At 47.3% G+C, this 24,023-nt stretch overlaps 1 protein-coding gene across 1 annotated transcript; it reads left to right on the forward strand.

The window, feature by feature from the left end:
* Positions 1-6: 6 nt before the first annotated feature.
* BOK (BCL2-related ovarian killer) lies at positions 7-17,305 on the forward strand. Its single transcript, XM_009893077.1, has 4 exons — positions 7-193; positions 4,201-4,329; positions 11,930-12,093; positions 17,039-17,305. The coding sequence occupies exons 1-4, from the start codon at positions 13-15 to the stop codon at positions 17,162-17,164; spliced, it is 600 nt and encodes a 199-aa protein (XP_009891379.1). The 5' UTR covers positions 7-12; the 3' UTR covers positions 17,165-17,305.
* Positions 17,306-24,023: the final 6,718 nt, after the last annotated feature.

A 24,023-nucleotide genomic window follows, 5' to 3' on the forward strand; every position in this document is an offset into this window, starting at 1 on the left:
GCTGCAGAGGTGATGGAGGTTTTTGATAGGTCTCCCACTGACAAGGAGCTTGTGTCCCAGGCCAAGGCTCTCTGCAGAGACTACATAAATTCGAGGCTCATTCGAGCAGGTGTCAGCTGGAGCAAACCTGAGTACAATGTACCAGTGCCTGGCGGTAAGCTGGCCGAGGTGTCCACTATACTGCTGCGACTAGGTAAGTCCCTGTGGGTATGGGTGTGGGAACTGAAACTATATGGAGCAATTCAGACCAGACTAAGGTTTCTGGAACTGATGAGCTCCAAGAGGCTTTGCATGTCACGAGACAGAGGTTTTTCTTCTCTGCTTTGGGCATTTAGATTTGTTTTTGGTGGTCTTCCCTAAAGAGCTCCTTTACTTGCATTTCCTCAGTCCCTTGAAGCGCTGCTCAGCAGTGTTTCTGCAGAGCTCCTTTTTTTCTGAGGACTTGCTACAACTTAAAAGCATGATGCAGTCCAAGAAGGCCCAACAGCAAACTAATCTGATCTGCATAAGACTCCAGCCGTGTAACAGTTTTCACAGTAGTTTCAGTAGTCTTTCTTACCTTGGCATTTTAACAGGTATTGCAGTGCTTTCTCCAGACACAGGTGACTTGGCTGCCGTGACGCAACCCAAGCTGGCATCTGGGGCTACCTCTAGATGTGGGCTTCATCAGTTGCTTGCCCAGCTGCAAGGACATTTAATTTGGGTGTAGTGGCTTAGAGCACGTGTGTTGGAGATTTTATAAAAGCTGCTTTTCAGGGTGTTTGATTTTTCCTTTGCCTACCTTAATCATTCAGCAAGACATGAGTTTGCATGTTTTTTGTTGGAGCAAGGAGGAGTTGGCTGATTTTGCCTGGCATACACTGCCATTCATTGCTTAAACTAGCCAGCCCCTGCCGTGGCCAGGTGACTGCTGGGACTGCAGGGAGAGCAATTTGAAGGTTATGCCTGTAGGATGCTACATGAAGACATGCTCTGCAGCCATGCTTGTACTAGGAGCACCCTCTAAATGCTGACAGTTGCCTGGCCTTTTGCTTTAGGTTTTAGCCTCCTGTGTGCTTAAGTCAAGCTGTTTGTCTTTTGGGATCTTGACACCCTCGTTCTTGGAAGTTGCTTCCAACAGCCCTCTTTGCCTGCAGGCTGGTATATTAGTTCACATCTGGCTTGGAAACTACCACTAGCATTTGCATCTGATTTAAATACACCAAAGTTCAAATAAGTCTGGTGAAGTAACCTTTAGCTGGGCCTAACAAACTCAGATCAGGCTGGTCTGCCAGCTTTCTCCCCTTTATTTCTACTTCCATTTGATATTATGTCAAACTTCTTTTTAAGGCATAGCTGTATATCTTTTAACTGACTTTTTTTTTTTTTTTTCATTTGTTCTTTTTAACTTTTTCTCTCCTATGCTGACTTTACTTCTATTTCTGTTTTCAGTGGTTGTTTGGGTTTGGGGTTTTTTTTGTTCTTCTGTCAATCTCACTGCCGTTTTGTCCACTGTTTCTTCTCTGCCTGGGTTGGGGGTTGAGATTTGTTTGCTTTCAACCAGATCTTTTGTGGGTGGCCAGGAGCATGTTAAAGGGCAAACAGGTGGCAGACTGGATCTGAAGGCGTCTCCTGGATGACTTTCCTGTTACTTACTCGTGTCCAGATGGAAAGATTTGGCTGATAGTCGCAGGAACTTGGCGCCTTCTCTGAGCAAATCTGTTTGGAGGGAGCCATGTGGTACCTATGCAACGAGAAGGGTGAGCAGACCTCCTTATTAGGATGAAGAATTGTTTCTGAACAGTTTGTTCAGAAACATCGCCTGCCACATGGCCTGTCCCTTTCTTTTCCCCTTTTCAGCTATAAACCAGTACAAGGCTGAGTGGTATCCAGCCACCTGCCAGGAACTGTAGTCCTTAGCTGCTTACTGAGCAGTGCAACAAGCCGGACCAGTTTTTTTTTTCTCAATGATAGTGCTGAGAAGCCTGTGGAGATGAGAAGTCAGAGTATTTCCTAGCCCTCTTGTACGTTTCAAGGCAGTAGAGTCTGATGCCCTGGCTGGTGGGCTAGCAGAGGTGCCGGGCACAGGTGGTGCAGTTGCAGTCTTGGGGAGTGAGAGCCCATCAGCTCAGTGATGCTTAGCAGCTAATTAATGCAATTAATGAGTCAGAGGTGGTAAAACCTAATGGTCTGGCCAAGTGAGACAGCCCAGACCAATCTGCCACGTGTGTCAGAGGTCTGGTTTATCTGAACTTGCCTCTCTTCTGGCTAAGGCCCAGGCAAGGGTCGTTTCACTGCTGTACTGAGCTTCTGCATGTGGGAACTGTCACTGGTGCCCTACGTGTTCCTCCGTGATTACTGGAGGAAGGAAGAGAAACACAGAAATTGCTCTTAAATGTTGCTAATTGTGCAGTTGGGTGTCTGAACGCGGATACTGAAGACTGCCACCAGTGTAACATGCTGCTGGAGGATTCCTGGGACCGCTGGGGCAGGGAGTCTCTGTGAGCCTGCGACTGCTTTCCTCTGCTTTTCTTCCTCTGCTGCTCTTGTCCGCACTGTGCGTTGCTGCAGGGCAGGGCCCGCTTCAGCAGTACGTGTGCCTCCAACCAAAACTTGATCTCATCTGGGGTCTCCAGGCACTGCTTGTTAAAAGCTGTAACAGTGGCAGGCTACCAAGTGCTGATCCCAGCCTACCATGCCTCCCTCTCAGCTAGCCACGGGCAGGGCTATCCCCATTTGCTTGCATTTGCAGGGAAGTCTGTGAGCTCCCTGCGAGGAGAAAACAGCTGTTGAGTAGTGCAAGTAATGTTTCCTCTTATCAGGGCTGACCATGCGTTGGCAGGGTTTCCTCTTGCCATCAGATTGTGTGGGACAATCCCACGCACACAAAGGACCAGGAGAGCTTGTCCGTCAAATTCTGTAGAGCTGGGCTTTGCCTGTGCTGTACGGAGTGCCAGTGACCAGTTGAATGAATTAATGTCCAGTAGCTAATGACTCTGTAACAAGCTTTTCACTGGAGTGTCATCTTCTTTTTCAGTCCCCATCTAAATTAATTTTTCAGGAGGATCAGTTGCCCTCTGACTAGGGGAAGTCATCTGAGTCTTGCAGTGGGATGTAAAGCTGTTGTGACAGCTCTCCTCTTCCCCTGGATGCTCCAGAACACCCTTGTGCAGGAGAAGGATGCAGAGCAGTGTCCTTCTAAATCGAAACCAAATAGGACTCTCCATGTAGAAAGGGCCTTGGTCCCATGCAATGTTTGTGTTGTGTAATGCTCCTACAGCAGCTGTGCAACCCTCATTAAGTATTTGTGAACCCGAATAGAGAGATAAATCCACTGGAAACTGGGCTTTATTAATCCTACTGCTCAAAAATATGTTGTTTTGCTATAGAGGAAAAGCCTTACTACTGTTGCCCAAGCTCCGTAGCACAAACACGTGGGAGGTTCTCTGCTTGTCTTTGGTATTTCCATCTTGGTCTTCAAGCTAGCCTAACACCTCCAACTATATCCCAGCTGGGGAGAAAACAACCTGGAGGTTAAAGCATGTGTCTGTGCGTGTGTGGAGAACCTTGTTGCTGAGGAGCCAGCCAGGCAAATGAACATCTCTTTAACCCTTTGGAGGAGAGAAAGAATTCCAGATTGTCACTCTGTGCCTATGTGAGCACAAAATAGCTGAGCTGATAGTCTCTTTGCTCAATGTTGTGCAGCTCTGGGTGGATCCCTGGCTTTCATCAGCCTCCAGCATTCTTGAGTCACTCTCATCTTGAGGCTTTTTTGCACAAGTCTGATGGGGTGTTGAGAAAGGGCGTATCTCTCAAAAGCTTATGTAGATGTACATGACTCCTTTTCGCTTCTGAAGGAAAATGAGATGGCTTTGCTTATTTGAGTCCTGTCTCCTATGTTGGAGGAAAGGCAAGCATCCAGCCTGGGAATATCATTTATATTGGAGACCACTGCAGCCACACCACTGGGAGAGGGCCATTGCCTGTCCCCACTCTCTTTGGAAGTCCCAGGCACAGGGAATATTAGGAAAGCAGAGTGCAGGTGGCAGGACGTTGCATCTAAATGACCCTGAGCACTCTGCTGCCTGTTTAAAATGAGGTGGAGCAGAGGTGAAGTCTCTTCAGCTAGAGGAGTATGTGGGGTGGCCCCAGCTGTAATTCCTACACGGTGAGAGCAGGACTTGGTGTTCTGCATGCTGACTCCTGACTGTTTGTTTCCAGGAGATGAGCTGGAATACATTCGTCCCAACGTCTACCGGAATATCGCCCGCCAATTGAACATCTCACTGCACTCGGAGACAGTGGTGACGGATGCCTTCCTGGCAGTAGCTGCGCAGATTTTCACTGCAGGTACTGTGCCCTGACAGATATGCAGACAGGGCTGGGCGGGAGAGAACAGGATGGAGCCACTTCTCTCGGAGCAGGCATGTTTCTCGGATGGCCTGCAAGGTGGGGCATGGTTTCTGAAAGGGCTGTGGGCAGTTTGGCAGTGTGCCCTGCTTTAATGATTTAATGAGAGCTCCTCTATGCTCTGTTGTTCTGGCAGGGAATTGCTCTGTTTTATTATATCCTCCTGGCAGGTTCTCGCTCATTCTAGAAGGCATCTCCTGCCCTTCCTCGTTAGGAGGTAGTGTTACCTCATTGCACAGGGAGTTCACTCATTCCAAGCTCCCTTGCTCACCATTGGCAACTGGAGAAGATTCATTACATGGGAGCCTCCCTTGTTCCAGCTCACGCTGCTGATGTTTGGAGCCAGAACCAACTCATCACAAGGGAGTTCCTCTCTTTCTGGCTTCCTTTTCCCCAGCAATAGCCAGAACTGCAATGGAGCCTGCTGCTTCCAGTTGCTGCTTCTCCGTTCTCATACTCAGAGAGATGGGATCCTCGGCCCTCACGGCTAGCTGTTCCAGACGAGTAGATGCTTTGAGCTTTCTCACTGTTTAGGCGTGAATATTCTGCTTCTGTCTGACTGGTCCTCCCGGAGATGGTTGTCAAAAGCAAAGGTACATTCTGTGCTGTGTTCCTGCGAGGGAACCTCAGGCTGCCTGAAAACAGTCCCTGCCTGTGACTGGGAATGCAGTCTGGGGGAATCAAGGGAAGAGAAATGTTTTACATGGAGACTTATGTCAGGCAAGTCCTGACATGGTCCTGCGGTGTTTCCTTGTGGTGTTCATGGAAGGGACAGTAGATGTTAGAGACTGGAAACAAACAAACAAACAAAAACCCACAAAAAAAACCCAACCCAAAGACTTGCTAACAGCATAGTACTGTGAAAACACTGGATCCAGTGACATTGACATGGGGAAGTGTCACAGGAGGCAGTGATTCTTGTTACTTTGGGAGTAGTTGGTACAGGATAGAAGTCCAGGTTTCTGTTGTACTTTTAAATAGGCTTCCTCACTCAAAACCTTTTTATCTTCACAATCGACTATGCATCTTTATGCATATGCACTGCGCGGGAACCACTGACACCCAGAGAAGCCCTGTGCTGACGTCCTGGACTTCAGATCTGAAGTGTGTTGTGGTGGAGAACACAGATCCTCTCCAGAATCGCAACAGATGACAAAATAGATCTCTGAGAGACACTGTAAAAGCATGGCTCCCAGCAGGTCTGGTAGGGCAGATTTATTCCCCAGAAAACGGAAGCTGTGCCATAAGAAATGGATGTAATTGGATTCCATAGCTAGTACTGCTGCCCTCGGCATCCTTTCAGAGCATGTCTGGAATGCAGATTGCTTTTGCACTGGGCTGGATTGGGAGGCCGTATGGGCTCAGAAAGCAAGAGCTGGGCAAGTATGGCAGGGGGGGCCGGGGGGGGGCGGGGGTAAAAAAAATGCCTGAGGGTGGCTGTGTTCAAAGTGCAGGTGCCCTGTCTTGTCACTTAGTGCTGAGCTTTACTTTCCTTAAGGCTTACAGAAAAACGAAGGTCAAGTTTGCAGGCTCAGGTATTTGTATTGCAGGTAAGTAGGTTATCTTCTTAGATGACTATAGCTGACTACATCAGAACTGGCCCACCTCCAAAGCTGAAGTGACACAGGGAATTAAGCCAGAAAGGTGGATGGCTGCAGGTGGAGCAGACTGTGCATGCTGCTATGCTACATAAACATGATGCTGGGGAGAAAGCCCTGCTGGCTTCTGGGAGTCCTGCACTTGCCAATGTATATTGACAGATTCATTGAGAGCTGCATTTTTTGGTGTTTTTCAACTTCTTAGCTCAGGAGTCAAGTGAAAAGTGTGGATGCTTTCAAATGTTTTTGGTGAAAGTAAAGCTAGAAATTGTAACCCTTGGTTCTAAACTTGGGGTTTTTAGGGTATTAAGAATGGGATCTGGATTCAGCCAGTTGAGGCTGGCAGTTCTAGAGATTTTGGGAACACGGTAGAAGCCCAGGATCAAGCTGTGCTGCTAGTGCTGCTCCTCATCTGAGGACACCATGCTGAATAAATGGCTGGCAGTTGGCTGGCAGCACAGGGGACGGGTTCAAACCTTCCCAGTGTTCTGTATGCTCCCTTTTTCTTTCTTTCTCATCTCTGCCTCAGAGCAACTAACAGGAAAACCTCTGAGCATGAAGCTGGGGTTGTGTATTCGATTGCATTTATCAGTTCATTTCTCTTGTTACAATGCTCCTGAGTGGCAGAAGGGGAAGAGTTTGCTGATTTTTAACATTCCTGGGTCCCAACTGCTGTCTCAAGACTCAGCATTTAATGCAAAATCCAGCAAATCAGAGTTGGCTGTGGCAGCCAGACACTCATTCCTTTTTTTTTTTTTTCTCATAGTTCAGAGGAAGGAGGCTCTTATTGAGCAAAGGAAACCAGAGACTCAAGTGCAGTCTGAGTTTTTGTGCCAATTGCCAAGAACTAAAGCATCTCAGCCTGTTTTTCACTGTCCAGTTTGTTAAGAAAACAGCTACAGCCTGGGCCTGCAGTGCCTAGACAGTCTGGGGAGCCCCATTAGTCACTCATAATGCCTTTCCAGCAAGGGAGTGGGGGATTGTGACCCTATCTCACGGGAGAGTTTTTCTCTGTAATCTTTTATGTGACTCTATTCCATGCTCTGGTCTGGTTTTGAGTCTCCATGCTGTAGCTCTGGCTGGGCTCGCTTCCTGTCCACGCTGTCTACAAGTCTTGACTAAGTACAAGCCCTAGATGGACCTCTGAAGAAGGCAAGACTGAGGACATCTGGCATCCTTGTTGGTCCCACCACATGGGTACATTGTGCTATATTTGACTTTATAGCATTCTCCATTCAATTTGTCTCAGGTTTGGCTTTTCTCTAGTGTAGTGAGGACAGCTTGAATCCCAATTACAGCAACATTAACAGCTGAGAATATAGGCAGAAGGGGAGCCAGTCACAGCGCATGGTAAGGCTCAAGCTGTATTTTGCTTCCCTGTTTTCATACAACCTGTTAGATATTCAGGGTGAGGAGGGCCCATCTGTGTGGAGACTGACACCACAGAGCCCTGACCTGCATTGGATGTTGAAGGATCTGCAGCAGCATCACCTCTGTGACAATACCACTGGTTGTGGTGTGTGGTCCAAAGCTGCTCTGCGGCCAGCAGGAGACTTTCCACTGACTTTAACAGGCTTTGGATTGGGGCCTGGCTGAGCTGGTATTTACATTAGCTGTTTAAATAAATCCCAGAAGGAGAGGGTCACTTGGTGGAAAAACGGAACTAGAAAACAGAGATGCATTTTCCTTTCCTAAAGGAAAGAGTTTCCTCCAGTTGGTAAGAGCTGCTAGGCATGAGGGCTCTCTAAAAGCTTTCATCGTGGTTTTGTATTGGTTTGGGTGCTTGTCAGTTTTTAATCAAGAATGCTTGGGCTGAAGTGAACCCGATACAACATGGTTAATGGGTTCTCAGGAGAAAATACTTCCCCCTGCGGGAGCAAATGCTGTTAGATATGCATCCTGTTGCTTCCTCATCCCTTAGGCCTTATGAGTTGAGCTTCCTGCCTTGTGCACATCCTTCTTGGCTTCTTTCTTTCCACTGGAGGAAAGTATATTGTGTCTGCTGTAGTCTCTCAGCTGTTGAAATGTAGCACTTGATCATGTTTCTCTTAGGTCTGATTTGAAAGTTCGGCTTTGATGCTGAATGGAGCAGAGGGAAGTTTATTTGAGTAACCTTGGATAGTGTGGTGCTCTGAGACTCTGCACAGTCGTGTCTCATGGCTTCTTGAGCTCTCCCCTGGGGCAGGCGAGCTGATATGCAGTGGGAATGCTTTCAAGAGCGGTCCTTTCCTGCTAATTCATTTTCCCCTGGGCTCGCCAGTGTTTACATGCCTTCAGCTCCATGACTGGCCTTGAGTCTGCAACTTGTATTTCTTATTTTTTTTAAAATGCCTTCTAAGCAGCTTTTCACTTTTTCCATGTCCTTTTGTTCCATCTCTGTGAGCAGAAGTTTCAGAGAGGAGAGCCTCTGTTTTGATCACTCCTGTCTTTTCCATTCCCTCTTGTTGTTAGCTCCTGTGGATGCTAGTCTGCACAGTGGGAAGCTGTGAATAGATTATCTCTCTTAGTGATGAGTGCCCGTCTCACCCAATGTGGATGACAGCCAGACATTTAGAGGAATTTGGAGCAAGACAATGAGTCTTCTCTGCTCATGTGCACTGGCCAGATGCAAATCCAGTTTATGCCAAGGGATGCATCAAGCTGGTGTCACCCTGGCTTGGACATCACAGGGGGCAGAGGCAGTGCCCTCCCAGTAGATTGTGCTCCTCTACCACTGCCAAGGGAACCCTTGAGAAAGAAAAGTTAATGGAGCTGGTGTTCTGGAAAAGTGCAGATGAGGGCTGCTGTGGCCTGTTCCCCTGCCCTGCCTGGGGCTGGGCAGCTGCTGGAGCCCTCCTGGGGCAGAGGGACCAGCCACAGCCATGACCCTGCTTTGGTCTCAAGCTGCTGTTAGAGGTGTCTGCTCTTCCCTTGCTTCAGGGCCTGTGTGAATAAGAGCAGAAGCTGTGCCCTGCTGTCTCCATCTTCTGCCTCCAGCAGTGGCAGTAGGAATTTCCATGTGGAGAAATCAGGAGGGGATTTCCTCCTCTCCCGCCTCTGAGGCCAGCTCTGCTGGTAACAGGAAAAGCAGACTGAAAGATTGGTTTGACCCGTATAGGCATGCTCTGTGAAGAGGAGGGTAATGGGAAGTGACTGCTGAGCCCTTCACATCCATCACCACGATAAGCATCAGCCAACAGCTTGTCCTCCTTCTGCTGTCTGTGTGAGAGGGAGAGGGACTCTGTCCATGTGCTGGGGAAGCGTTCATCTCGTGCAAGTCCTGCAGCAAGCACTGCTATGTAGCAACCTTGGCAGAGAAGCCAGGGCTTTCTCTCCATACTCCCTGGGAGGAGACCCCTGAACTGACACGTCTGTAGAGCAAACTGCTTTCCTGGGTAATAGGGAAATCAGGGGTCTATTGAGCCTTTATCTTTCATAGGTTGGGGATACACTTTTCTGTTGGAAAGAGAAACTTGGGCTTAAAACTAAGTTAATCAAGACTGCAGCTGTCTTCCTCCACCAGGGCGGCCTTGGCCCCCTGTCAGTCTTTGTTACTGCCATGTAAATATCTGAAAGCTAATGGGCTTGCTTCAGATACTTAAGAAAGAGCACTGTCAGTAAAAGCTTGGGAATAAGCCAGTGAACTCTTCCCTGGAATTTTGGGTAACTTTCGTTCATGTAACTCAAAAGGAGCTACACTTCTGCAGGCATGGAGAACTGTAAAAACCGACTTAGACTAAAACTGAGCATAAGCCAGCTGAGGCTCTGGTCCAGGAGATTGTGGTCAGCAAGAGGTAACCCCTGAAAGGCTCTTTCACTGGGTGGAGAGGTATTGAACTGCATCAGAACAGCCTCTTTCTTGCCAGGAGAAGCCCTCTGTCTAATATTTTCTCAGGTGGTTTCATAGCCTCTTCCTGGCTCATTCTGCTGGCTGTCATGGTGACACGCAATGTGAGAAAGACAGATAAATAGTGTGAATACCACACAGACGGTGAACTTCCTGAGTGACAGTTCTGGGGAAGGGACACCGCAGGCCCCACTCAGAAAGTAAAATCAGAATAAGAATAACAATCAATTGAGCTATATTAATAACTTCCTCTGATCTTGGAGATAGTGCTGGTGAAGCACAGAGTGTCACAGGAGAGACTGAGCTACTGCTGTTACTGTTTGTAACTGTTGCTACAGAGCCTCACAAAAGGATCATGTGTAGGTCTTCATCTTCTGTCAGTCATAAGTGAAAAAAATGGCTTTTTTTGAAAACTGAATGGATTTTCTTTAATCTAACAAGCCATTCCAGTGGCTGACATTTGAGAATTTTCTCTAAAGTGTAGGGTTTTTTCTTTTTTTCTTTTTTCTTTTTTTTAAAAAGCAAGCAATTCCTAAAAGCATTAGTGTGATTGTCCCTTTTGAGGCCCTGAGTGGAAGGATTGTAGAAATGCTCTGAAGCCTGCACGTATTGTAAAGGAATGTGGGGAGTTCTGCTGTGGTGTGAACAGATGTGAGGAGTCAGGACCTCCATCCCAGAGAGATGGGTCAGGGTGCCTGAGGACCTGGGAGTGCAACGAAGGAAAGAAGGAGACTCTTCACTCAATTTGAATCGTATTTAAGGGTTTGCTGTCTCAACTGATAGATTGCTAAGCGCATCCAGTTTTCTGATTGTGTGTTTAACCCCTTCTGGTCCTTAGATCTAGTGACTGAACTAATCTTTCCTGTCTCTCACCTGTTTTCTTTCTTGTTGCAACCCAGCAAGAATGGCTTTGTGTGGTTTTGAAATACTGAAACTTCACCTGGCTTCTGGCTACATTTGGGAGAGACCTCAGACTGTAACTAACACTGTAAAATATTTCACAGTATGCTTGTCAAATACTGTTATTCCAGATAATAAAATAAGGGGATCAATTCAACTTCCTAGCAGATCCAAAGAAAATCCACATGCTGTTGTGCTGTAGTAGTTCTACGTGGGTGCAGAAGGGTTGCGTTTCCAGGTCACTGGTCCTGATAAAAGCCTGATGAGGGACTGCTGGTTGCAGTGTTTAAGTGTGGAGGATTTATGCCCAGTGGTGTTGGCAAAGCATGAGGGAGACCCAGGGAGGTTGGCTGGTACCCAGAAGCTGGGTTCAAGCGCTTATCGCTAGCACTAACAGGAAGATGACTGCTGCTGGGAGAACTTCCATGGGGCATTCGCTGCTGGAATGCTTCCAGCCCAGCAGGAAGGCTGTTTCCTGGGAGATAAGATAACCAACTGACACTCCATCCCTGCACTGCCTTCAGTGGGATAGGATATGCAATGTTAAGTATTGAAGGCAGAGTGGCAAAACCCTTGAAGCTACCTGGTTTTCAGGTGGAGACTGGGGCGTGCTCCTTACATCAAGGAGAACACCAACCCTCTTGGCCCTGTAGCTTTGCGTTGCTTTTTTGCTCTTGTGTCATGGAAGAACTAGCTGAAGACACTTATCTCGTGTGCTTTGTGTGTCACATTGGAAGTCTCTGCTGATCTAGGAAAAAAAAAACCCACTTTGTATTAAGGGTGCTTAAGAGTTGTGCTGGTGACAAAATTCCCAGGTTGCTCAAACTCTGAATTCAATCACCTCCTGTGCAGCATGTGCATGGCTGAGAGTTAATGGCAATATAAACCATGGTGGTGCTCGTCTTCCCTGTTTTGATGGTGCCTTTGGGCTGCTTTCTCCAAAGCTGGGCACCCAGTGCTGAGAGGGGGTCAAAGCATGCCCAGGTCAGAGCATTTAATTCTGCTTCTCCATGTGGAAAGTTTTCCCCAGTCCTTATCCCCTAGTATTTCTCTTCCCCCATGGTGAAGAGCATGCAGAGCTGTCGCTGCACCTGAACTCTGAGCTGCACACAGGCAGTGCAGGCACGTGTAACGAAGGAGAGCTGTTCCCTTTGAGTATTAAAGACTGAGTTATGCGTGCGTGTGTAGATCTGAATGACCTTTCTTCTTTTCACAGGCATAACATGGGGCAAGGTGGTGTCTCTCTATGCTGTGGCAGCTGGGCTGGCAGTGGACTGTGTGCGACATGCACAGCCAGCCATGGTTCACACCATCGTAGACTGCCTGGGAGAGTTTGTCCGCAAAACCTTGGTGACATGGCTGAAAAGGAGAGGAGGCTGGGTAAGAGGTGCTGCCCAATCAAGCTTGCTTCCACACATGCGGAGCAGAAAATAGCCTGGTTAATGAAAGTCTGAGTGCCCCCACTGCAGCTTTATGCAGGAAAACATTGAATAAGACTCTATTCTGCAGCCCTGTGGCCACCACCATCCTACTTACACCTGTGCTAGACTCCCATGTAGCTCTGTTACTGCCTCATGGTCCTATCCTCAACAACATCAGCTATTCTGGTCCTCACTTTCCTGTGTAGCTGTGCCAGACTAACTCAATCCTGACCTGCCAGGGCCTCTTCTGTTCCTGATGTGAACATCTCTGGAGCTGCCAGCTAGTCATAGCAGGAGAATGTAAACAGGGGTCATTGTCTTGGGCAGCTGTTTTCTAGAAACTGAAAAATGAGGCCTGCCAATTAATTCCCCTTTCACCTACTCCACAGTTCCCCAAGTCAAACCTTAGTATCTTAAGGTGACTTGCCAATCTAAGGAATTTGAGGGATACTAAAACATGGCAGTTTGTGCCATTCTCTGACCTGACCCTGATGATGCTCCATGAATAATTTCTTCCCATGTAGCTCAAATTGTAGCCACTTTTAAGGGCACTCATAACACCCATCAACAGTGGGAGGGCTCGTGGCTCTGTCACTGGCCTGCTCAGACTGGGTAAGGCTGCTCTGTGTTGGAGTGTGGCTCCATATCCTATGGCTTTAAGCATCTGATTTCTTTGGTTCTCTCTATACCCAATGGGAAATACAATGCTTGTGTGGAGGATGGCTCACAGTAAGAACTTTCGTGCTGCGGAATAGCCAGACACCTTTCTAGTGTCCTTCCCAGGAGACCAAGATGACCGGTTGGCTATGTTAGCAGTTGGCAGCTGGGTGATGTACGTATGTACCAGGGTCTCTGTGCCCATCTGGCAGGGATATAGACAATCCTTGGAGCGATACAGCCAAAACCACTTTGGTGTACTGCCTGGCAGATGCTGCCTGGAGCTAAATATTGCCATATGGCACCACTGACCTCATGGGACATCTTGTTCCCAACATGTGCGCTCTTTCCAGTCTGAGCCACGGTGGCATAGTCCCTCCTTTCCAAGAGGTGATATTTATTGCTGAGCATCAGGAAGTGGTCAGGCTCCCCCACCCTGCACAGACCCAGAGAGAGGGGGATGATTTTTTTCCAATCTGAACATTGCCCCTCTGTGCTGAGACTTCCCAAGTGTGCCTGTAGCTGCTTCAGTCACCTAGTTTTCTCCAGGAGCGAAGGCACCTTTTTGATGAAAGGCAACTGGAAAAGTAGCGTTGGTCTGATTTTTGGATCCCTTGCATTTACTAAGTGTCATTGCCACTTTAAATCATCCCTGCCCTTCCTAAAACTGTGTGACCTTAAAGCAAACTGAGTCAGGGAACATTTTGGTTGGGCTAAAAAGGAACCTTTGATCTGAATGCCCTGGTCTGTTTTATTTTGAGTCCGAACAAATAATTGTGCTACGGTAGGTGAAGGGGATATCCTGGGAAAGCGACCAATTAAATAGCACTGTTCCTGCCTGTGAAACTGATTGCCTGTAGAGCTGGTTGATTGTATTCCCTACAACATTTTTTCCTTTGGAAAAAACCCAGTTTCGTTAAAGTTGAAATGTTGCATAGGAATGTGCCTCCTCCTAGTCTCCAACTAATTTTTTTCTTTGTTTTGGTAAAACACGCATGTTCTGATAAGTTAGCATCTTGTTTTAATTTTTGTATTACATTATTGGAGTTCAAAACAGCATGTTTTGATAGTTCCAAAAGGATATTTTTGGAAAGTTTGTTGCATTGCAAACAAGCCGCAAAATCCCTTCCCTGACCAGAAGCGTTTCTTTGCAGCTGAGGAGATAAGTCCTGCCCACTACTGGCTCCTTCTGCTGATCATCCCTCTTTGACTGGCCAGCGCGTTTCTATTGGAGTTGCTGAAGCTATGCTTCTTGCTGTCGGGATCTGGCCCTAAGAAAGGGAAGCCAATCTCACTGCCCCTGATCAAACAAAATGACTGCAAAAGTTGCTGGGTTGTGCTGTACAACCTATCTCCAGTACCCTTATCAGCAATTTTGGGCTGCAACAAGGAGATATTTTCCCTCTAGAAATGAGTGGGTTCCTTCAGCCTGGGGAAAGGCTGCTAATCCTCTTGCCATTCTGTGCTGTGCTTCCCTGAATGTTCTTCCTCTTGATCTAGGCACTGCAGCGTGAAATTTCCCAGCCTCATTCGCTAATGGGCCAGATGAAACAGCTCTGTAGTGGGGACCCTTTCATCTGCTGCCTGACCTAGCTGGTTACTCGTTTGTCTTGGCATGGAGTCCTTGTTTCCCCTGTGCACATGGCCCCCGTCTCTCACGCATCAGCTCAGGTTGAGGCTGCCAAGAGGAACCACTGTGCTCCAAGCTGTTTCAGAACAGCCACCATGGAGACCTTGGAAAGGCATTTGAAAGTCTCCACTCAGCAGTAGGTTCCCATTCTGCTTCCATAGGGTGGAGAAAGACCCTACTCCCCAAAGCCCAACCCAAAACAAACCTCTTAGGAGAAACAAGAAATGTTTAACCCTTTGAGGCACCATCTCTCCCTGGGGAGAGTTTGCAGGCTCAGTAGTGGCTTTACAGTAGAATGGAAAGGTGTGTTTATTTTTTTTTTTAGCAACTGTTACATATATTTGCTACAAAGAAGAGCATGCAACTTGAACTTATTTGAATAATTAAGAGGCGAAGATCAAACCGCCACTGCAACAGTTTATCAGTGCCTCACAAGGCTCAAAGACCCATTTTATTAAGTAGCTTTGAAATTTTCAATTCCAGTGCCTTATCAGGTATGCTTTATTTGGATAACAATAGCTAGGGCAATTGTTAAACAGCAGAGCAATTTTGTTTATCTAAGCAAGCACCATACAAATCTGTAAGTGTTTCTGACTTCAGCTCCTCTTGATTAGCTGCCTTTGGGAGGGCATAGCACAGGTTTAAGGAGTTCAAACTTTCTCCCGTGGAAGTTAAGTTAACCCTCTGCAGCTATAATCAACCCGGTATGCATGTTTGGGCCTTGTACTGGTTCACATGAGGCACTAAAGCCCTTCAGAGCTTAAGTTTCTTAGGATCAGCTACCCTAATGTCTGAATACATGTTCGGACAGGTACCTGCATGTCTCGACTAAAGAGGCAGCTTGACACAACTGTGTTTTAGAGATGTGCTTGTCCCTAAAATTGGACAGGACCTTTTAAAAATGCAAATAGGCTGTTTGCTAAGCCATCACTGAAAGCTTTTAGGCAGACCTATTTTACTTTTCTCCACAATGCAGATAAAGTACCTTATAACCACTGGTGCTACATTGCAGCATCTTCTCTTATGTGCTGTCTTGGCTGTTTGCTACGTTTGCTTTTGGTTTTGTAGCTATAGGCAGCAGCATTTCCACACCTTGGTGTTCAGCCTCAGGAGCACCCTGCGTGCTGATTCAGCTTCCTCCTGTCATCCTGTTTCTTCCCATCCTTGAGTGCCTGTATTCATTCCTCATGCAATCTCTACTTGTCAGTTATTTGTGGGCTCAGCGTCTCCTAAAGCTCCCCGGAGAACAGCGGTGCAGGGTGATTCAGCATGCCAGCTTTTCAGACTTCCTCATGAGGGAGGAACTGCTGGAACTGCATGGGAGCTTGTTGATGCTGCTGTCGACAGACCTTTGGTTGGTAGATGACGGTGGAGTCAGTTAGTGTGGCTGTACTCGCTAACCGGACATGGGGATTTGTCCCTTTAGTCCTTCTTTTGTTTTCTTCTAATTATTACCAAGGTTGGTCAGGCGAAGCTCACCCATGTCTTGAACACAGGTGGAAATACTGGAAAAGATTATCAGAGTATTCAGCAGCTCTCATGTCCCGTCTCGGGGCTGAGAGGCTGACTTCCTTCTGCTTGGTTTGTGAGAGACTTGTGTCAGAAGGAAACTTGAAAGACTGCTGAGCTAAGCTTGTAAAGAAAAAGCTTTTGGGGCTGATGAATATTTGCCCTCCTTGTGACCCGATTCTTCTTCATATTTGCCACCCAAAAGCTGTTTCTGAAAACCGCATCAAGTTGATCTGCTAATGGTGCTCCCTCTGTAACAGAATCTCCTTGTGCTAGGCTGAAGTTTAACCACAAACTCAGTTATATTGCTGGCAGAACTTTAATTTGTTTCCCCCACCAGAAGATGCAATTTTCTATCTACCTCTGTCCTGTTTGCTTTACCCTCCAGATATTTTCCACCTTCTCCTCCCAATGCCAGCTGAGATCCTGTCTTCATGAATTTGCTGGATTGTTGTTATTTTATTCATTGCAGGCCAGCTTCTATTCTTGTTAATACTTGAAATCAGCTGCCCAAGCGATCTTTAAATCAGGCCCACGCGTCTGGGAGGCATCTCTGCCAGCATACATATTTCCACAAACAAAGCTTGCATTGCTTTAGATTTAAATTGGGGGTTGGCTTGCTTGAATGAGTTCCAAAGAAAACATTAAGGCAAGAGAAAAAGTGCAAGCAACTTGAGCTGATATTAAACAGGACAACCTCTGGGAAGCATCTTGCTTTACAGAAAAGGATGAGAATGCTGATACTGCCAAGGCTTCCTAGCTCTTTTGGGGAAGAAAGTTTCTTTTATTTAGCTCTTCAAAATGGAAAATGCTTGCCAATCTTCCCGTAGCATTTCTTTCCTCAGGGGTGGCTGAAAAGGGGGATACTTCACCTTGTTGATGCAGAATGAAGGCAGTGTATTTTGCAGAGCTCTTAAACCTGATTTAACATCTTGCAGTGTGTGGAAGTGTCGGAGCAAACATTTGTGGCTGTTGATGGTGTGGCAAAGCGGTGCTGCAGCAGTGCGGGCACGGTGCCACGGGTTGTGGGGCTGGGATAGTCTGAAGCGGTGGCTGATGATGTGGTTCTGGGCATCTCTCTCTGATGATCTCTGTTCCCTCTCATTAGGCAGACATCACAAAATGCGTGGTGAACACCGACCCCAGCCTTCGATCCCACTGGCTCGTGGCCGCTGTTTGCAGCTTTGGTCACTTCCTCAAGGCTATCTTCTTCATCCTGCTGCCTGAGAGATGAATCTGAGTCACCAAGCGCAGCCCCCCTACCCCATCTCCTCCCTGGCTCCAGAAGCAGTGGTAATGGCAATCGCTGACGAGGAGGAAGAGAAGAATCGGGACAAACAAAAGGCTTGTTCTCCTCTCCCTTCAGCTGGGAGCAGATGATCAACCACAGTCTCCTTTTTGCAGCCTCAGGAGCCTCTCTCGCTATTAATCCTTTCAAGAGTCTTGTTTCCCTGGGTGACTTGTGCATGTGGCCTGGCGATTGACAGTCCCTGGGCACGCTGATTGCAGCTGCACGCAGCGTGGACTGTCAGACATCTGTTCCTTTCGGCTGTGTTGCATGCTTATGCCAGGCAGAGGGGCAGAGCAAGGGGCTATTATTTGAAATGGGATAGAAAATAGGAGAGAGGGAGAGTCCCTTCTTTGCTCCGTGTTATTCTCCTTTCAGTCCTTGGACTTGCCTTGCGTTTGTTCTTGTTGTTACATTTATGCTTAAACTCCATCTCCTCCTTTATACCTAACTGGCTTGCTGGGCTCTGCCCACAGCATGGTGCAGACGGTAATGCAGCTGTGGGTTTTTAACGTGATGAAAACTCCAACAAGCTGTTGTCAGATGCTTCCCTCTGACATATCTTGGAAGTAAGACTGAGTGGCCGTGTGAGGAGCATGACTGGAGGGCAGTTGCATGTGCTGTGGTTTGCAAGTGTGTTTTGTGGACTCCTCTTACTGTGCTCACGCGCCGTTTCAAACAGGAGAGCGAGGGGCAACGCCTTCAAGCAACAACTCAGGATTGAATTTCATAATGAAGAAAAATGTTTTCTCCACTGAGATTTCGTCAGAGCTATAAGCGTGTAAGTAGGAAAGGCTGGGGGGCATGGGCAGGAGTTAGGGAAACAGTAAGTGAACTGTCTGGTGTTGTGAAAGGGGAAAGCTGTGTCGAATGTGGCTGATTTACGTTTCTCCTTTAATGTCTTTGGAAGTACAACTCGCAGTCATCTTTGTGGCAAACAATAAAAGAAAATAGGTGGTGTTTCACTATTGCAAAGGGTATTGTATTTGTTTCCAGAGTTAAAAATTCCAAAAAAGGCCAGAACAGTGCAGAGACAAACACTCAGCCCATGCTAAAAATACTTTAGCTTTTCCCATGGTAGGACATGTTAACATGTTAAAACTACTACTCACCCAGCTCATGCTAGGAGTTTAACCCATGTTGTTACCATGTCAGAAACATGTGGTTTTCACAGACAGACGTGGGGTCTCACTGCCGTCCGCCCGGGAAGGCCATGGAGCCTCTTCTCTGCCAAAGCCTCATGGGAGACACCCTGCCGCTGCCTTCCTCCCAAGAGCATGGCATTGCAGAAAAATGCCGTTCTGGATTAAGAACATGTGGCATTATAGGAGTTTTTGCTGTTTGGGTTTGTTTTTTTTTTTTTTTCCTAATTTCCCTCCCACACCCTGTGTGTAGAGGGGCTTTACTGTTTCCATCCAGAAGTTACAAATGGGTTTGAAAATGAAGCAAAGCCTTTACTTTTAGGTTATATCTGTGCAACAGGTTTCTGCTAGCAGTTAGTAGTCTTAAAAGGCAACCCCCCCCCATCCCAAATCACCCAACAAAAACACTCACTGTGAAGGAGAAAGCCTCCTGTTCCATATCGAAGCTGCGTGCTGCCTTTAACAGTGTCTAGGCAGACTCTGGCTACTCTATTAAAAGTTGGGGGAGGGTTATACCAACAAAGTTCCCGGTGTGGATGCAGCTGATGGTGCCCTGAGGTTGGTGCATTTTTGCGTGTGTAAAGCTTGCAGCGCTTCCCCAAATAAAACCAAATTACCAAAGGATTATTTTTTATGTTTTTTTCTTCCTGACATAATTATATCAGCATTAGGGGGTTTGCTGGCACCTCTTCCGCTTGGGATTTTCTTCCTTAGATTCTGTATAGGTCTCGCTATGGAAACTTAGACCAGGTAGAGCATACATGGTGAACTGCAGCAAGCGTGCTTTGAGCAGCACGGAGGGGATCCTCTCTGCTCTGCAATGGAGGCACCAAAAGCCCTATGGTTCCTTGCTGGGGGCTGCAGCTTCCTTGTCTTAAAGGAGCTTATGGAAAAGGTAGACGTTGGATTTCTGGAAATGCCCTGGTTGTGCGTAGGCTTTGACTTGGACAGTTTCGCAGCTCATAAAGTCCAGCTTGCCTTATCGTGCCTAGTGTTTTATGAAGTGTATGTGAGTTAATGGAGCTAGCGTGGTGGAACACTGGGACTGTCAAGATCTTTCTCAATTTAGATGTTGTTTTGAAATGTAATACTTAAGGCTACAACTGCTTTTTCAGTAAACAAGTGATATCAGAGGGATTATGAAGGAGCATAATTGGTGCATTTAACTCTTTAAGTGGCTTTAACAAAAAGATAATGATAAGCCAAATAAAGCAGCATTGCTGGAAAGGAATATGTGTGTGTGGGAAGGGGGTTACACAGGCAGGCAGACAAAGAGTCAGTCTGGAATCTGCTGATAATGAAGAGGTGGTGGAACTCCCCACAAATAGGTTTCAGACTTCTCTGGCTATTGTCTGTCTTGTTGGATTTGCTAGTCCCCACAACGTATGTACCGGAGCTGAACAGTGTGCTGCTCGTCTTGCACTTAGTGTTAAACCAGGATGATACTTCTACCTTTCTCACTCCTGCAGTAACCACAGGGGCACTGGTCTTGCTACCAAAATAAACAGCAAACAGAATCGTGCACACCACTGTGCATTTGGGAAGCAACAGCCTTGAGCCTGATTCAGCCAGGTGTTTATGTTGCATTCAGTTTTAGTTGTAATATTTAGGCATTTCAGAGTACTTCCAGAGGCCCTTTACAATCTCAACAATTCTGCCTCTCTGTGATTTTTTTTTTTTTTCTTTTCCCTCTTCTCTTTTGGCCAGTCCTACCTGATGGGAGACATCAGAGTTGGTTGTTTATCACCCCAATAAACATTCTCCTTTTATACGATTGGTGAAGGTCCTAGGAGTGTGTCTAACTTATTTAGCTGTTAAAGAAAGCCAAGAATGTAAGTACCAAGAATGTTAGGACTATTATGCGGCTTCATCTTGAAAACCTGTCTGTTGTTCCTCTTCCAGCATCAAAATCTGAAAACCCTCGAACAAGCCATCTTACTTTTTTTTTTCCCCCAGTGTTTCCAATTATCTGCTTGAGAAAATTGCTTGTAGTGAAAGTTGCCTTTATTTTTTTTTTTAAGCTGTTTTGCTCACATTGAACGCTCTAAGTGAGACTCAGCTACACCCAAACTGTATTGGGGGGATGCTCCCCTTCCCCAGTCACCTTTCATGCCCAATTTCATCCCCTTTTGCTAAAGGACAGCTGTGACCACAGGGGCAGGGGACAGACCTCCTTTTCGCACCAGGAAGGGCAGCTGCTGGTTCACCCCATTAGGCAGCAGTCACTCGGAGCAGGTAAAATCCAACCAAGCTTTTGCTGCCTTCTGCCTTGCTGTCACACCAGAACAGGCTGGGGGCACTGGGAGGAGGTGAGGCTGCTGCAGTAGGGGCCGGGTGGAGGTGTGGGAGATGCCTAGAGAGGTGCAGGAGGAGGGAGAAAGGTTTGGAGGGGGGAAATGACATATTAAGTAATTTAGTAGTTGCAGAGTATTTTGCAGATGAGAGTGGCCTGTGTGTCACTACAGCGGGGAATGTCAAGGTCGGAGAGTTGAGCCTGCAGGGACCTGAGCTTCAGCACTCCTTTGTTCACAGAAGAACTTGCTCCAGTAAGATTTATCTTCCCCCCCTGGCCCCAGCGCCATCTTCATTCTCTGTTTCTTTGTAATAGACCTACATTCAGTCATTGGAAATATTTGCTTTACCAAAAAGTTAGGGCCAGAAAAGCTGTCTCAGCTTGGGTATTTCAATGATGGGTATTTGAGCACTGGTTATCGTGTCCTAGACCTGACATTGCTTCAACCACAGCATTACTTCTACTTCTCCCTTGTCAAACATTGGCAGTATGTTCGCCTTCTTCAAAGCAACTACAGAAACAAGTGGTCTCAGTCTTACAGCGGATGTCACTTGTGTTCCTGCACTGCCTTTTCTCTTGTGAATGGAAACAAAACAACTTGTGAAGCCCTTAATTTATCAGACTTGCATCTGTGTTATATACTGAAGTATGGAACAATAGCATCAGGGAGCGACATGCAGGTTTCCTGAAGAACTGCAATACCAAACTTCCTCATTTTCAAACTTGTTTAGACCCTGAGAAGAAGCTCTGCCTGTTTGTTGGGGTTTTTTTCCAATTTGTTCTCCTTTTAATGTGCAAAGTCTGCAAGTGGGGTTTTTTGTGCACAATTAAACTGAATATGAAGCAGGTTTCCAGTCCCTTACATGGCTTTCTGAAAAGATCAAGCCCCAAAGGCATTCCAACGGCTTTGCCAAGAGCCTTCTTGATGTGGCTCCCATCAGCGTGTGGCTCCTCGAATTTCTTTGCTGCTGTTGTTTTTTTTAAATCTAGTATTTATCATTTTTATAGGCATAACTTTGCCACAGATTAATTATTCTCTTAGGGCAACATGAAAACAATGCATGCTAAATGAAAGACAAGAAAACAGCAGTTTAATGTACTGCTGGCAGAGTCTATAAATTTCTTCTGTGCAAGTGGTTTGACAGAGGGAGTTTAAATACTCCCTCAGAAAAGCCTCTAAACCTCTTTAACTCTAAACATTTTGACCCACTGGGATTACATGCCCCTAGCACAGCTAAACACAGTGATCCTTGGTTGAACTTTACACCATCACCCAGGACCTGGAAGTGCATTGCACGTTCAAGCAGAGTCTGTGGGAAATAAGAGTGCTCCTGGGTCAATCACACAACATGCAGTCCATGGCCAGACAAGGTCAGATGGGAAAAAAAAAAAAGCTTCCCCTCCCATAGGAGAAAAAAAAAAAGTGTTGGGAAGGGAATTTCCAGCTTCCTTACGAGCATATTTCAGAGCTTTAGCTCAGAAGAAACTTCATCACTTTTTTCTTCCCATAGACCAGCTTAGAATCATAGAATGGTTTGAGTTGGAAGGGACCTTAAAGCCCATCTAGTTCCACCCCCCTGCCCGGGGCAGGGACACCTCCCACCAGCCCAGGCTGCTCAGAGCCCCATCCACCCTGGCCTTGAACACCTCCAGGGATGGGGCAGCCACAGCTTCTCGGGGCAACCTGCGCCAGGGGCTCACCACCCTCACAGTCAACAATTTCTTCCTAATACCTAATCTAAATCTCCCCTTGCCCTGTCACTACATGCCCTTGTAAAAAGTTCCCCCCCAGCTCTCCTGTAGCCCCTTTAGGGACTTGAAGGCCGCAATAAAGTCTCCCCGGAGCCTTCTCTTCTCCAGATTGAACAACCCCAACTCTCTCAGCCTCTCCTCACAGCAGAGGGGCTCCAGCCCTCAGAGTGTCTTCGTGGCCTCCTCTATACCCTTTCCAACAGGTCCATATCCTTCTGATGTTGAGGGCTCCAGAGCTGGAGGCAATATTCCAGGTGTGGTCTCATGAGAGCACAGCAGAGGGGCAGAATTCCCCCCCCTCGCCCTGCTGGTCATGCAGCTGAGGATGCAGCCCAGGGTGCGGGAGGCTTTCTGGGCTGCCAGCGCACATTGCCGGCTCATGTTGAGCTTCTCACCAATCAACAGCCCCTAGTCCTTCTCCTCAGGGCTGCTCTGCAGCCATTCTCCACTCAGCTTTTATTTGTGCCTGTATTTAGCCTAGAGCCTGTCCTCTCCATCACTGTGGGAAGACTTGATGATATATCTCTACTTATGTCAAATACTGAATTGTGAAGCTAGGCTCAGAAAAAAAAGCACTGATGAGATCAATCCCCTGTTGTTTAGAATTTCCACTTCTGGCCCTATCTCATGACCTTCAGTCATGCTTTTGTTAAGCTGCACGTTCAGGTGAGATAAGGTGTGATTTCTACCTCCAGAGCAGCCCCAGCCCTGCTGGAACATGACTCGCACTGGGCTTCGGTCAGCTGAAGGGGAACTGGTTTGGACTTTGGAGGACTATGGGCAGTACCAAGGACCTCCATGGTTGCTAACCTGATGGGAGCTTAGAGGACTGGCCCCTTGGCAGGATCAAGCCCTGCAGTAGCTCTCTCTGTCCCGCAGCACAAGGTGTCCCCCCTGCAGTATCTCACCTGACTTGCATTAGGCAGCAGCTGGAGTTCCCGCAGCTGATCCCTGCGATGCAGAAACATTCTCCTGATGTGACACCGTCCAGGTAACATCAAGTGACCTGAAAGTTGAACCTGAAGCTCTCTCAGCATCAGGGTGTCACCTTTTTGCTCCTAACAGGGAGGTGTGAGTCGGGAGCTGTGCAGCGGCTGCTACAGGGACAGTTTGTTCTTGTTTCGCACCAGAACTGAGCGTGGATTTTCTGGTAATCTAAGAAGAGGATTAAAAAAAAAAAAAAAAAAAACAACAAAACACCACAAGCCTTTTATTTTGATCCCCTTGGTACTTCAAAAGAAAAATTAAATCACCGGTAAGCTGCTAGGACATACTGTGCTCCCAGTTCCTCAGCCAGGAGGTGGCCGGGCTGCCCTTCTTAAGCCCGACAAGCTTCCGCCGGCAAAAGCCCTTGCCTGTCCTGTCAGGCTTTCCCTCTCGGAGCTTTCAGTGGAGGTTTGCTGCCAGAGACACCTTCCCCGGGAAGGTGTCTGACCCCCATGGCCAGCTGAGCCAGCAGGTTGTCTTCTCTGCTGGGGAAGGCAACCCTTTCCAAAGCATCTGGTGCTAGGGCAGAGTTGGGTGCTACCCCGAAGAGCGTGGTACTCGCGGCGCTGGCCGCATCGCCCCGTTTTATTAGAGGTGATGGCACCCATTTATAAAGGGTGGCAAAGGAGAT

This window comes from Charadrius vociferus, unplaced genomic scaffold (assembly GCF_000708025.1).
Source record: "Charadrius vociferus isolate BGI_N301 unplaced genomic scaffold, ASM70802v2 scaffold559, whole genome shotgun sequence".
NCBI classification, from domain to species: domain Eukaryota; kingdom Metazoa; phylum Chordata; class Aves; order Charadriiformes; family Charadriidae; genus Charadrius; species Charadrius vociferus.

Coding starts and splice junctions, on each gene's coding strand:
- BOK (XM_009893077.1), top strand. CDS start 13: ATGGAGGTTTTTGATAGGTCTCCCACTGACAAGGAGCTTGTGTCCCAG. Junction 194..4,200: donor CACTATACTGCTGCGACTAG/GTAAGTCCCTGT, acceptor GTTTGTTTCCAG/GAGATGAGCTGGAATACATT. Junction 4,330..11,929: donor TGCGCAGATTTTCACTGCAG/GTACTGTGCCCT, acceptor TTCTTTTCACAG/GCATAACATGGGGCAAGGTG.